Here is a 14,334-nt window from a genome sequence, read left to right as displayed (position 1 = left end):
GAGAAAAACAGCATACAAGTAGCTCCTTTACCTCGGTGGGAAACGGTGCCTGGCGTCTTGTGTTCTGTGCTGAGTGTCAGCTCTACCTTCTTTTCTTGGGGCCTCTGATACATGGGACCCAGCCATCTTTGTCACACCTGGAAATGTCCTTCTCTTTCTGTAAGTGACTATATTTTGTCCTGTCTAGAAGTGAAGGGGGTCCTGCCCACTAGTGTATCACCCCACGTGTCCCTGCATTGCGGGAAGAGTGGCGGAGGAGACAGGTGCTTCCTCAGATGTCACTCTGGCATTCACCTCTCTTCAGGTGAGTGGGTCCCAGTCTCTGGGGCAGGTTGTCATGCCAGGGCTTGGCCTTCCCGGCCTTTAGGTGTTGGGTGACCTCAAAGGGCTTCCCCCAGTCACCGGAGGCTACTATTTTGAGACACCACGTGCTGGGTGTTTTCCTAGTGGTCTGCGTGCAGTAGGGTTGGGGGGTGATTTTGTCTGCTACCGGGAGCAACTGTAACCTCACTTACGTGTTGACAATCCACATTCTATCTGTCAGGACTGCAAGAGGCCTACTCTGTTACCTGCGGCAATTCCTCTTCTCTCAGGAACAAACAGCAAAAGTCAAATGACTCTGCTTTTGGGGGTAATTACCAAATGTGTGTCCTCTCTGGGGCTCGCTGTGCTCAACGGGCTTCATTCCTGGGGTGCTGCTCTTGGGCATTGGCTCTGTTTTCTGTTTATCTCCTCGATGTCATGAGCATGTTAGAGGACGTTCTTGCCTGCAGCCTGGATGCCTGACATCTGACTTACTGTGTAACAGACACCTACTCGGTGTCCCTGTGTGCCGGGCGGCTCTGTGTTCAGCCCCGGTGCTTTCATCACATTGGGCAGAGGCCAGCAGAGTTCTGGAACCAGAAAACTCAGGTCTCCCAAACTCCCTGTGCCCTAGAGCACCTCAAAGGCCCACCATGAAAGGGTGCCTGGGTGCATGGCATTGGTGGAGACAGATATAGATCTGACAGGGGGACCTCTGGACTTCTGTCCAGAGAAAGGACCTTGAACCCTTTCTGTTTTGTCAAAAGACAAAGAAATTGAAAGCTTTTAGGAAGCTTCGTCCTCCCAGATTTAGGCATCTCAATGATATGTCATGAGAACACGTGAATGAAGAAGTGGTTCTCGATGGCCAGACCACATGTATGAGCAATGCCAGGGACCTGGGGCAGGATGATAATAGCTTGCATATACTGACCGAACAGTTCAAGTATTCCAGCCACTGAGTTTCCTGCATTAGCTGATTTAATCCACATTACAACTCTCTGGGGCAATTTTATTATTATCGTCTTTAAGCAGAAGAAGAAACTGAAGTTCAGAGAGGTGAAATAATGGACTCTAAGTGGCTCTGGTAAGAAATAGTGGAGCAAGGATTTTAAGTAGGCAGTCTGAACCCAGAGTTGCAAGCACACGCTTTACTGCTCCACTTGCCTGAGCTTTGGGCCGAGCCGGAGCGGACGTCATGCTGTGTCTCACCAAGTCCCTCAGTGAAGGTCACGTGGCCATTTAGGCCACCCAAGGGTGCGCAAGCAAGTCATTAACAGTAACTCAGCTGTCACTCTGTACCAGATACTAGGCTGAACTTTTTATTTTTTTGCATTATCTCATTAAATCCTTACAACAGCCTGGTAATGCAGGTAACATAATTATGTCTGTTTTATAGATGAGAAAACTGAGAATTGGGGAGATTAAGTTCTCCTCACAAGTTGAAGAGCTAGAGTTTGAATCCTGGTCATTGGCTCCAGAGCCTAACCTATATGGTTAAGACCGACCGTGGGCGGAGAGCAGAGTTTTGCACAGAGCCCCTCAAGGCGGGGCCTCCCCGACCCTGAGAACCCTGGCCACGTTTCGTGAGTGCCATTCTGTCTGGACTGGTGGCTCCCTCAGCCCTGTCCTCCCCCCACAGCCTTATGCAGGAGAATCTGCCCTTCCCCATTTGCCTCATCAGTCCTGCCCAAATTTGAACTAGGGGATTCCAGTCTTCTTTTCTGGAAAGGCACAAAAAAAGACCTCCTGTCTTATCGCACTGTTGAGGTTACTTCAGGCCCTCCCTTTGTTATATCTGAGCACTGGATTCATCTCAGATGGAGGAATACGTGTAGCTCATAGGAGGCTCCTGGTGGCCCCAGGCCCAGGGGGATGGCTACTCCATGATGCAAACCTTCCTCGGTCTCTGGGTGAGAGGGGCTCAGGATATGCGGTGTGTGGTGGGACCCAGCCAGTGGATCGCTTGCTGTCACCCACCTGGGGTTTCCATTCCTCTGCCTCTCAAGGTAACATCTCTCACTTGTTTCTTTCTGAAGATGTCGCCACCGTCAGGACAAGTGTAACCTTTAAGCTAAATGAAGGCAAGTGTAGTTTGAAAAAGGCTGAGCTGTTGTTCCCCGAGGGCCTGCGACCAGCACTACCAGGTACGGACTCAGATGGCTGGTGCAGGGAGCTTGCCTGCATGTTGGGAAAGGGGCCCGGAGCAAGCCCGAGCCCTTCAGCTGGGGGTTGAACAGTTCAGAGTCTCCAAGGACTCTCTTCCCGGGAGGAAGAGGAGGCTAGCCTAGCATCCTGTGTAGTTCTGGGGTTAGACTTCAGAGTGTCCTTTGTGAGGTGCAAATGGTGAAGCTCTGGGGAAACCTGTAGGTTCTCATGAACCAGGAAGGCCTTTCACATGCATTAGCACTTTGTGATCATATCGGGTTAAATTTTCTAGATCTTCAAGTTTGCTCGAAATATACACCAAAGAAATGGAAAAAGGTTTGGCTCAGAAAGGGTAATCTCTGATGAACAAAGATGTGGCATCAGTTTTCCTGCTGGATCTAGTTCCTGGAGGCTTCAGCAGAGCAGACACCATCCAGCTGGCCTCGCTGAAAGGAGCAGAACCCTGTCTGTCTCCCCCAGCTCACATCTCCAGTGTTGTTGCATGAAATGATTTTGAAGATTTAAAAAAATCAGAATCCCAGTAGTAGGGAGGCTTCTTTCCCCAATCTTCCCTCATGTAAGTTGAGCAAACAAACAGTTCACTGTGGTCGCTCTGCACTGTGGTCGCTCTGCACTGCCTATTGTGAGTAACTACCCAAGGTTAATGTGGGTGCCTCCATTTGAGGGAATACCGTGCGGCTATCAAGTACGTGTTTCACAAAATGTGTAGTGGCATAGGAAAATGTTCTTGTTCCATTGCTAAGATGGAAAAACGGAGAGGAACACTTCATATATCTAATACAGCCCAAGTTGTATAAAAACAAAAGGGGAGGTAGAAAAAACTGACCACATCATTCGTAGTCGTTATAGCTGGGTGGGAGGACAACAGGCAATTTTAATTTTTTTCTGCATTTTCCAGATTCTCTACAGTGGGCATTTATATTTTTAGGTCAGAAGGAAAAAACATTATTTAAAAATACTCTTGGTCTTTAGTTAACTTAATGATGTTGTACTAATGTTAATTTCTTAGTTTTGATAAATATACGTGTTAGTGGAAGATATTAGTTAACATCAGGGGAAACCTGGTGGAGAGTATATGAGACCTCTCAGTACTATCTTAGCAACTTTCCCATAAATCTAAATTTATCCTAAAATAAAAAGTTAAAAAAAAATAGATATGGGAAAATTGAAAGGGAGAAAGGCTCAAAACGAACATCTGTTCATTTTGAGATTTAAAGTTAGCCTTTGAAAAGGTAAGACAGATCTTAGGGGCAATGAACAGAGGGCCGCTGGTAAGCTGTGGAGCCTTGGGCATCCTTGTAATGGTGAAGAAGGGGACACTCCTGCTCAGTAAAGCACGACTTTAAGACAGACACAAATCAATCGTGTGGATGATATGTGGACCAGCTCTTGGTTCGGTCAGCGATCATTGGTTGAAAGGTTCCCTGGGCGCCATGGGTGAGGGGTGAGAGCCAAAGCCAGGCATGGGGATGGCACAGCCCTGCCTTCCCTGACACACATCCATCCCACATGCCTTCACGATGCTGTTTGGCTCTGCCGATTCTTTGTGCCGTGTGTCGCTCCTGGCCATTTCAGAATGAGACCTCACTGTTGATGTGCTTCCCAGCTTTCCCTTTGGGTTTGAATTACTTCAAGGTCAGTCTGCCTGAAAGCTGGAGTTGGTTTCCTTTCTACTCTCGTGCTCATTCCCTACTTGAAGCCCCAGCCCCTGCTTGGCACGTCCCAGTCCAGCTTTAAGGAAACCACCTGTGAGAACACGAGTGCACCTTGGCAAACCATCAGTCAGAGATGCGAGACTACCCCGGTTCCTGCCTGCCACACATGTGGCTTGTCAGTCAAAAACAGCCAGCTTCTGTCCATGAAAACACCTTTCAAGAGCTAAATCGTTAAGCGACATAGGAGGCAATACCGGCCCTTCAAAAGCAAAATGTCATCGTGTTCCACACTGAGGGCTTTCAACGTCTTGGCATCTAGAGTTAATCATTTAGTCCCTTGTGGGTTGTTTTAATGAAATGTTTACTGAGCTCTAGCAAATGTTCGACTGAGTGCTTTGCCAGAATTTGGCTTCCGATCATTTTGTTTCTTCATACAGAGAAGCACAGCTCAGTAAAAGAGAGCTTCCGCTACGCAAACCTTACATGCAGCTCCGGCAAGCAAGTCCCGGGAGCCCCAGGCCGACCAAGCGCCACTAAGGAAATGTTTATCACTCTTGAGTTTGAGCTTGAAACTAACCAAAAGGAGGTGACAGGTTGGTTTGCAAATGGTCTGTGGTGCCAGGCTTCTCACAGCTCGCTCCTGATTCCTTTGCCTTTCACTTTCTGTCATTCTCGGGGTGCAGGGGGAAAGCAGTGCAACCACTGAAGTATCTCCTGTTTTTTCCACCCCTCCCCCAAACTACACTGAATTGGTTTGGAACCTGACGATTTTATCTGTTTCATGTTCATGAAAACCCAAAGCTACCATGTTGGCCAACAAATTTCTCTCGGTATTGAATGTTGCCCGGCCTGCTAGGTGCTCAGCTCCAGGTCGCTCCCATCTGACCACAGGGAGCCGTGGGTAGTGGCGGGCCCTGTGGTGGGTCTGATTGCCCTCACACGCGGCAACTGATGTCCTCCCCCACTGCTGTCCCTCTTTTTTTCTGTAGCTTCTTGCGATCTGAGCTGCATCGTAAAGCGAACAGAGAAGAGGCTCCGGAAAGCCATCCGCACACTCCGGAAGGCTGCCCACAGAGAGCAGTTTCACCTCCAGCTCTCAGGCATGGACCTCGAAGTGGCTAAAAAGGCTCCCAGAGCGTCGGAACACCGGACACAGTCCTGTGGAGTGGGCCAGAGCCATGTGGGAAACAAATGTGGTGAGTGGCCCATTGGCCAGAACTTTCTTGCTGACAGAACTGTCTTCAGTTCCATAAACACTAAGGGTAACCATATGTCTGGCCCGTCCTCCCCTCTCTGGGCTCCCTCCAGAGAACACACTGGCCGTCCACTCATTTAGGAACTACATGGCGGTGTCTCTCACATCTGCTGGACCAGGAGCACCCTAGCACCTGGCTCATGGAGGGCACTAATAAATGTTTGCCGAATTGAGGGGCAGAAAGGGAGAGGCAGGGTTGATGAGAAGAGGGAGTGTTGCCCTTTTAGGGTCTGAGGGACAGGGATTGTCAGGTAACTGTGGTCTCCTGACTGGAGCAGGGCTGCAGGTATAGGGCACCATGAGCCTTCTGCACGCTCCACTATCCCAGCTCCCCTCTTAGCTGCCTCTGGCTCAACCGATGGGGGCTACAAGCAATCTCCTGTCTGCAGTTTTGCACAGAGGCAAGGCTGGGCGCTGCTCAGCTGCCTTATGAGACCCCTGAGCTTCAGTCCAAGGTTCCTCGTAGTGTCAGCTTCACCTACGTTGGTGTGTGTGTGTGTGTGCGTGCGCGCGTATTAAATCAGAGCAACATTGATTCTATTCCTCTGATGAAGTTCCAGTCAAGAGGAGCCTGGACAAGTGGTTCTAGGGTGGTCAGTCTTGAAATTCGTTTATTTTGAGAGACTGTTCTGGGCAATTATGAGAGATTCTATCTACAAGTCTTACACGGGGAAGATTGGGAGGCTCACTTTATAGTAATAATGGTAATGATTTATTGAGTTCTCGGCTGTCACAAGTACAGCACTGTATCTAGGCACTGTAGCTGCCTTATCTTGTTTAATCCTAACAGGCATCTCACCAGGCAGGTATTATTATCTCCACTTAACAGATGAACAAACTGGAGCTCAGAGAGCTGAGTTCTCTTGCTCAAGGTCACATTGATGGGCTGACCCCAAAACCTGTGCTCTGGTCCCAATTAAGGTGAATTTTGATAACCAGACCCCTCCAGAGTAAACTAATGTCTTTTCTGAAGTGTCATCAGAATCACATGTGTTGAGAAATGGAGCTTGAGCTAAGGAGTAATAAATCGGTGTTTGTGAAGAAGCAAAGCTGGACCCCTGGTACTCATTCAGGAGAATTGTCAACTTAACCCCATCGCCCAAATCTGCTGCTTTGCTGAAACATGGTAAAATCAAGTGTAACTGTCCACCAGAGGCTGGTTCTCAAATAGTCTTGACTTCTATTCCAGCTGACTCTCTTACAAAGAAAAAAAGCAGTAAAACACAGCTGGTTGGCTTGTTCTCATTTGTTTCTGTACAAAAATGTTGATGAAAGTTGGCTGTTGCTGCCCGACTCTCCTGGGTGAGTTGCAGAAACTTACAGGGATCGGGGGCTGGCCCTCCTCCTGGCCCCTCAGAGCTGAATTGCACTCCTTTTCTCCAGTTGCTACCTGTTAGGGAGAGGGCTGGTCATCTTTCCAGGGAGCCTTTGCGGCCAGTTAAGAATTCAGGAAAAACAAGCGTCAAAGGCCCCGTGGACCAACGCCCAGTGAGAGTGTTACCCATACTAACGAGGGTGTGCTTCTAGGGACTCATGGCCAAAGATTGAGGATCACGAGTTACTTAACAGAGGCCTCATGACCATGCCAACTCATAAAGGATGCTCGCTGTGGGGTTTGTGCAGCTGTTGTGTGTTTGTGAATGTGTCCTGAACGCTCGGCATGCTACGTTACCTTGGAGCTGTTGCTGAGGCAGGTAACATGTCTTGTCTCAAGAGCTCTCTCTAGCAATGGATGGATTTTGCAGCCCATATGGGACTAAACCAGGGTCACTGTGTCTGACAGCAATGTTGAAGATCTTACCACAGAGAGGAAACAGCACGGAGAGGAAACAGCACAGAGAATTCCCAGTGAAAATCCTTCAGATGGGTGTAAAGAGCTGCTGGGTATGTTAAGTAGAAAGGCTCTACCCAGCAGACTCATGGCACAGGCAAGCAAGCTGCTGTGTGCATGTTAGTGTTTGTATATCTGCCTGTCTGTCTTATATTCGTGGCCTATTTGATGGTGTTAGAACTTTGTACACACCAGGCTTACTGGTAGGTTCTGAAGTGGTGCACACACAGAGATAAGCCTAAGATCATTCTCTTTTGGAAACTATTTTCAGTGTCTGCAGAAGACACTTCAAAAAAGTGTTTTGAATCACCTAGAAGGAGAGATGGAACCATTATGTTTTCCCTTTAAAATATTTTTATTTCATTTTAAATTACCAAAATAGTGCATGTTTCAAATGGTACAGAAATATGCACAGTGAAGCTACGAGTTCTCCCCTTGGCTCCCATTCCCATTCCCCAGAAGTATCACAGTCAATAACTTGCTGCATATTTTTCCAAAGTCTGTTTTCATGCATGCATAAAAATGAAATTTTATTTATTTATTCAATAAATATTTATGGGGCACCTGCTGTATGCCAGGTACTGTTGGAGGAGCTGAGAATCTAGGAATGAGACAAAAGAGCATAAGCCTCAGCCCTCGCAGAGTGTGCGATGCTAGAGGGGGAGACAGACCATCCAATAAACAGGGAGAGATACCATGTGGCTGCTGGCAGTAAGGGTGTGAAGAACCGGTGAGCAGGGAGCTGGAATAGATAGTGCCAGGGCAAAGGGGAGGGGTGAGGAGGTGTGCATGCTCCCAAATGCAGACTGTGGTCAAGGATTATGGTCCTGCAGAATGTCACTTGGGCAGAACGTTAAGGAAGCAAACCCTGGGGATGGGTATCTGGGAGAAGTCCCAGGCAGAGGCACCAACAAATACAAAAGGCCTGAGGTACTAGAAAGAAGGCCAGGACGTGAAGGATGAGGGAGGGGAAAGGGAAGGAGTCAGAGCAGTAGCCAAGGGTCAGATTACCTGGGGATTGGAAATGGTGGTGGGGACCACTGACTTTGAACTTGAGAAATGAAGCCAATGAAGGATTTTGAGCAGAGGAATAACAGAGTTCTGACTCATGTTTTAAAAGGACAACTTTGGCTGCTGTGTTGAAAATAGATTATAGATTTATATGTGAAAAACATTTAAAAATATATCAATATAATTTGAATAGTGCTATATATAACTATATAGTAGATCACTACATCTTTCTGTGCTAATAGATGAGCTAACATTTCTTTTAAAGCTTCCTAGTCCTTTTTTAAGATACCAGTATTTATTAGTGATATGAAATAGCCATCTATTGCCACCCTATTGATGGATATTAAATTTTTCATAATTTTTCTATCACAGACAATGCTGCAATTGATTATCTTTTTTGTGTGTGCACGGCCAATATTTCTGACCCAATTGCTGGGTCAAAGGACATGTATATTTAAAACTTTAAGACCATCCTAATACATATCCTCTCTGATGTTGCATCTGAGTATTTATTGCCCCACATCATTGCTAAAATGGGTTAGCTATCACTGATCTTTTTAATCTTTGCAAATCTGATAAGTGAAATCTGATAATTTCAACTGTTTTTTCATTTCTGTTAGTGAGACTGAGCATGTTGTCATATATCTGTGGCCATTTGGATTTCTTCTTCTGAGAATATCCATATTCTTTGCCTATTTTTCCATTGAATTGTTTGTTTTTCTAATATCACTTAAGAAATACAATTTAAAGTCTCAAGTTACAGCCGTGACTGGGTAGTTCAGTTGGTTGGAGTGCCATCCCGCACACCAAAACAAGGTTTCAGATTCGATTCCTGGTCAGGGCACACACACTTAGGTTTTGGGTTTGATCCCCTGTCGGGGTGTGTGTGGGCTGGTGGGGTTGCGGGGAGCAACTGATTGATGTTTCCTTCACACATTGATGTTTCTCTCTCTCTTCCTCTCTCTCCCCCTCTCTCCCTTCCCCCCTTCCTTTCTGTCTAAAATTCACATCTCTAAAAATGAACATGTCCTCCAGCAAAGATTAAAAACAAGTCCCAAGTTACATCAAAGAACAGTCCCTTCTGACCAATTAAATACTTTCTTATAGTCATTTTTACACAGTAACTTCTCGTTAATTTGGCATTTAAGAACTTTTGGGACAGCTCGCTGTGCAGATGACTTCTGTATCTACTATCTGTGATCAGTTTCAGCAAGATGGGGAAAAAAGATAGCAATTATATTCTCCAAAGAACAAATTCCTTAAACTCCGTTGTAATTCACAAAGTCCTTTAGAGCTACAGAAAAATTAATGATCACATGGCTTTCTAGCTGTTTTTTGTTCATAGCTATTTATCCTTTCATAAAGAAAAAATTATTTAAGAAATATACTTGCTACTATATATGACTATATTTTTGCATTTGATTATTCTTAAAACTTGCTGAGATTTTTAAGACACAATCCAGGCGGCTGGCAAACTGGGAAGTATTTTAATGCCTGTATTCTTGAGAGACTAGGAAATTCTAATTCAGCTTTTAAGAGCTGTAGCTCTCCGCTGTAGCAGTTGATAAAAATGAACTCAACCAGTACTTACCAAGATGCCACTCTGTGCCACTCTGTGAACTTGGGATGAAGCATGAGAATATAATGGGTGAGGGGCCTGGTCTTATGAAGTTCACATTCTAACAGACAGGCAAGAACAATAGAAAAGTAAAGAAGAACAGTTAGGCCTGGCCAGAGGGCTCAGCTGGTTGGAACGTCGTGCCGTACACCAAACGTTTGTGGGTCAGATCCCTGGTCAGCGTGTTTATAGAAGGCAACCAATCAATGTTTCTCTCTCATTGATGTTTCTCTCTTTTTCTCTATTTCTGTCTCCCTTCTTTTCTCTCTAAAATCAATAAACATATCCTTGGGTGAGGCTTAAAAAAAAGAAAGATAATTTTAGAAGTTGTGAGTGCTATGAAGATGATAAAACAGAGAGTGCCAGAGGGGATAAAGGGTTACTCTCCATAGGGAAGACTCTCAGAACAGGTGACACATGAGCTAAGATTTAAGTAGGAAGAAGAATCATGCCCTTTTTACAGACGAGGAAACTAAGGCAGAGGGGGTAAGCGATTTACCTAGTGTCACCCAGTGAGTAAGCGACAGAGCCAGGATTCAAGTCAGATCTGACTTAAGAGCCTATGTTCCCAACTCTCTCAATTTGAAAACTCCCACCTCCCCTGGGTACAGCCTGTGCCCTGTGACTGTCTTACTCATGCTGCACCCATACGGAGAACTCTCCGAGGGCCAGCTCTGTGCTGGGAGGCCTGAATGAATGCCACAGCCTCCCTCAAGTCACACTTAGCCTTCCCAGGGAAAAGTCCGAAAGCCTTCCCAAAAGAGAGAAAGCAGGAGCTGGGTTTTGAAGAATGTGTGTGTGACCTGTACATGGAGAGGGGTATGCAAGCAGAGGAATGGCCTTGGGGAACGAGAACCAGGAAGATGTACCCAGGGGACTCCTGACATTTCAGTATTACCAGCCTTGGAGTGTGGGGTGGGTGTGATGGGCAGTGAGGCCAGTGGGGAAAGCATGGCAAGTCGAGAGAGACCTGGGCTCTGTTGCTGAGGAGTCTTGCTTTGTCTCCAGGTGGTGAGGTGCTGTTAGAGGGTTTAGCCGAGGTGCGTCCAGGTCTCTGGATGCGGGGCTCAGGACTGGAGACTGAAAAACCAATTTGGGAGCTTTTGAATGCCTCTCATGAGAAATATTGAGAACGTGAAGGCTGTAGGAAAGAAGCAATGGACTGAGGAAATATTTAGGAGGAAATCTCAGCAGCATTTGGTGATACATCGAACTGGGGACCGAGAAGAGGAAAGGGTTGGGCGAACTCCGAGATCCCTGACGTGGCCTCTGATCCGGGCACTTCCTTCCCAATACGCCGCCCGTCTCACGCAGGCCTGTTTCACATGCAGGAGGCACTGAGAAAGAGCTGTGGGCTGGTTGAATAGATACATGAATGTGATCAGTGGGGAAGAAATAATCAGAAAAGATTTATAGGAAAAGCAAAAAAAAAATAGTCTCGTGAGAGGGCATGAGAAAGAATGAACTCAGATATAGAAAAGGCAACTAAAGACTGAGTTTTGAGTTGAAGACACTGAGAGAAGTGCTGGAAGTTGAGTCAAGTCAAAGAGGTTTCTGAGCCCGAGAGAGAACCCATCACAGCGGCACTTTGGAAGGGTGAAGCTGGTGGTGGGACAGAGCTGAGGCAGGAGGAGCAGAAGGCGAGGGAAATAGTTGGAAGGTTTTTGCAGTAATTTACATAAGAGATGGTGAGGATCAAAGGACACTGGTGCCACAGGGATGAAGAATAGAAAAGGACAAAAGGGTCACATTTGTAGGATGCCGCAGCTGACTGATGGAGCAGGGAGGAGAGGAGTCTGGGATAATAACTGCGGTTTGGACTCTGAGGGTTGGAGTCTTGGTGACAGGAAGAGTAGAGATGCGTTTATAAAAAGGGAAAAGCCAGACGGGTAGGAAGGCCTGGGCAGGAAAGGAAGGAGAAGCATTCCTTTGGGCAATGCTTCTCCTTCCTTTAAGTTTAAGGAAGTTTAAGTTGTAACAAGACTTCCGGACAGAGGTGTCCATGGGTGTCTGGGAGTCTAGGGAAACAGCGTCATCGCTCGTGTCCAGACCGGCCCTCCCATGTCTGTCTGCATGTGCTCTGACTTGCCTCCTGTCACTGTGGAGGAACAGCCCACTCTCCTCTCTGAGGCCCATGTCCCCCTGCGCTCTGGAGCGCATGCTCTCTCACCTTCTGAAGCACACCGCTCCTGCTCCTGCCCCACTCAACTGCCACCCTCCCATCTCTGAATTCTTTTTTTCCCTACTAGATAATTTCCAACAGCACACAAACCTATCTCCTGTCTTAAAAAACAAACAAACCCTCATTGGTCTTCCCGCTTCTCTCAGGATTCTTTGATCCTGCGTGGAGCAAAACTCCTTGAAAGAGTTGTCTGAATGTACTGTCTTTGCTTCCTCACCTCCAATTTTCTCCCCAACTGTAGCCAGTCTGGTTTTGGTTTCTGGCCCTGCCACTAAAACTGCTTTTCCCAAGATGTCTAACAGCCTTTATGTCACCAAATCCACCTGCCAGACTGCACCCCAACACTGTCGATCGCTGCCTCCCCGGAACGCTCTCTGCTCACAGGTTTCAGAAGCCCTCCTGGCTCTCCTGCGGCCTCCCCAGCTGCTCCTTTTACATTCTCTGTGCTAGTTCTTCTCTAATTTTTGATCTTTCAATATCAGGTAACCCAGGGCTTCGTCCCTACCCCTCCTCTGTCGTCACACTCTCCTAGAGGTGACCTGATCCGGCTCCACAGCTTTAAACACCAACACACTCTGGTGACCCCAGAACTGGCCGCTCCAGCTCTGACTTCTGTTTTGAGTTATGGCTTTCTCTGTTCGGCAGGGCTGAACATTTTTGATCACACATACACAATAAAATATTTTTTAATCTATGAATGCTTACTTAAATAAAATTACATTGTACCACTGGCCAATATATTATGTCCATTATGAAGGCAGAAGTATGAGATGCACATTAAATAAACAAAAAATGTCAATCAGTGGCTAGCTTTTACAGTTTGGTGAGGTTCATTGCTAACAGTCATGGTCATTACTCCATTTTTTTCCTTTTTGTTCATTGCTGGTATTTTGGCTCAACTCTTGTCAGATCGGATTGCATCGTTGCTCGTTGCTGTGTCTATCTCTTGACGTGCTTTGACAAAGAACAAGGGCCAGGGGGACAAGCCGTGCTGGCCCCGGCACCGCCAGAGGGTGCATCATTGGCACTACCTGCGGGCCAGGTTTCTACAGGAATCATCCAAAGTGCTTTGGGACAGTTTGGTTGAAACTAGATACCATAATCAGGAAATCTATTTCATTAGGCACAGTTAAACTGTAACTTTCCTTAAGATGTTGCAAAGAAGTGAATCAGTTAGTACCTTCCTTCTCCAGAGTGTGGAATGCTTGCTTTGTTCCTAAAGACCCTGTGTCTTCCTATGCGTCTGTGACTCATGGATGTATATGCTGACCGAGGGGCCAATCTTATACCATTCATTAAACCTTGAACCAGTGAACCTTTCCTTTTTATTATTTTGGAGGTGAAAATTAATATACATAGATGTGAAAATGTTGTGCCCACACACAGTGGACCACCTTGCAAACCCCTTTGCAAGGTGTAATATCCCACTTTGGAGATCAGCAGTATAACCAATGCCTTTTTCATATCAAACCTGCTTGGCAAACAAGCATCCCAAGCTCAATGTCTCTAAACAAAATATTTTGTCCCCCTCCACTCTCTCCTAAATAAAACCTGTTTCTCCCTCAGCTTAGTAAATGGCACTTCTATTTACCCAGCTGCTCAAGCTGAAAACGCCCAAGTCTTCTTGGCCTTTTTCATTCGGTCATGTTCCCCATCCAATCCATCGGCAAAGCCTGTCAGCTCTGCCTTCAGATTATATCCTGAGCCCAACTACTTTGTCCTCCTCCATGATTACCACTCTGTTCCAAACCTCCATCGTCTCCTGTCCAGTCCGTCGTGACAGGCTCTGAATTTTCTCCTTACTCTTGCCTGCCTTTGGTCTGTCCTCCAAGCAGTGGCCAGAAGACCTTTGAAAAATGTGTTAGGTCGGGTCACTCGCCCATCCAAACCGCCAACATACTTAGAGTGAGGTCTAATTTCCTTACTATGACTTTCAAGAACCTATGTGATAGGGCCCTTGCTTTTAAAAATTCATCTCTTATCGTCACCCTGCCCCTTTCACTGTGTTACTGCTACACCAGCCTTTTTGCTATTAGGCAATGTCTTTGCACGTCTATTTCCCTCCAATCTCTGCTGCAAGAGGCCTTTTCTGGCTATTCTTAAAATGACATACAGGTAGACTTCACTCCCACCACTCTTTGTCTTCCCCTCTTTCCCTGTTTCTTTCTTTTCTTCATCACACTCCCCATGAGTTAGCACTCTACTATATACTTGCTTGCTCATTGATTGTCTAAATTGTTCACTAGAATGGGAGCCCCATAAGGCAGGGAGGGCTATGTCTGTCTTCTCTGCTGTGTACCAGCTCCTAGA

At 46.5% G+C, this 14,334-nt stretch overlaps 1 protein-coding gene across 3 annotated transcripts in view; it reads left to right on the top strand.

Moving 5' to 3' along the window:
* The window catches only part of SCUBE2 (signal peptide, CUB domain and EGF like domain containing 2), a 71,612-nt gene that overhangs the window by 38,686 nt on the left and 18,592 nt on the right, over positions 1-14,334 (top strand). The window contains exons 12-16 of one of the 3 annotated variants that reach the window (XM_036028995.1): positions 191-304; positions 545-631; positions 2,343-2,450; positions 4,565-4,720; positions 5,117-5,323. In XM_036028995.1, coding sequence (XP_035884888.1) covers positions 191-304; positions 545-631; positions 2,343-2,450; positions 4,565-4,720; positions 5,117-5,323 — 672 coding nt within the window. Of the gene's footprint in view, positions 1-187; positions 305-544; positions 632-2,342; positions 2,451-4,564; positions 4,721-5,116; positions 5,324-14,334 lie in introns of all 3 variants that reach the window. The other 2 variants (XM_028517568.2, XM_036028996.1) reach the window with 2 other exon arrangements.

The sequence above is a fragment of the Phyllostomus discolor genome, chromosome 6, assembly GCF_004126475.2.
Source record: "Phyllostomus discolor isolate MPI-MPIP mPhyDis1 chromosome 6, mPhyDis1.pri.v3, whole genome shotgun sequence".
In the NCBI taxonomy this organism is placed as follows: domain Eukaryota; kingdom Metazoa; phylum Chordata; class Mammalia; order Chiroptera; family Phyllostomidae; genus Phyllostomus; species Phyllostomus discolor.
The sequence above is the reverse complement of the archived record's forward strand: the minus strand, read 5'-3'. Positions and strand labels throughout refer to the sequence as shown.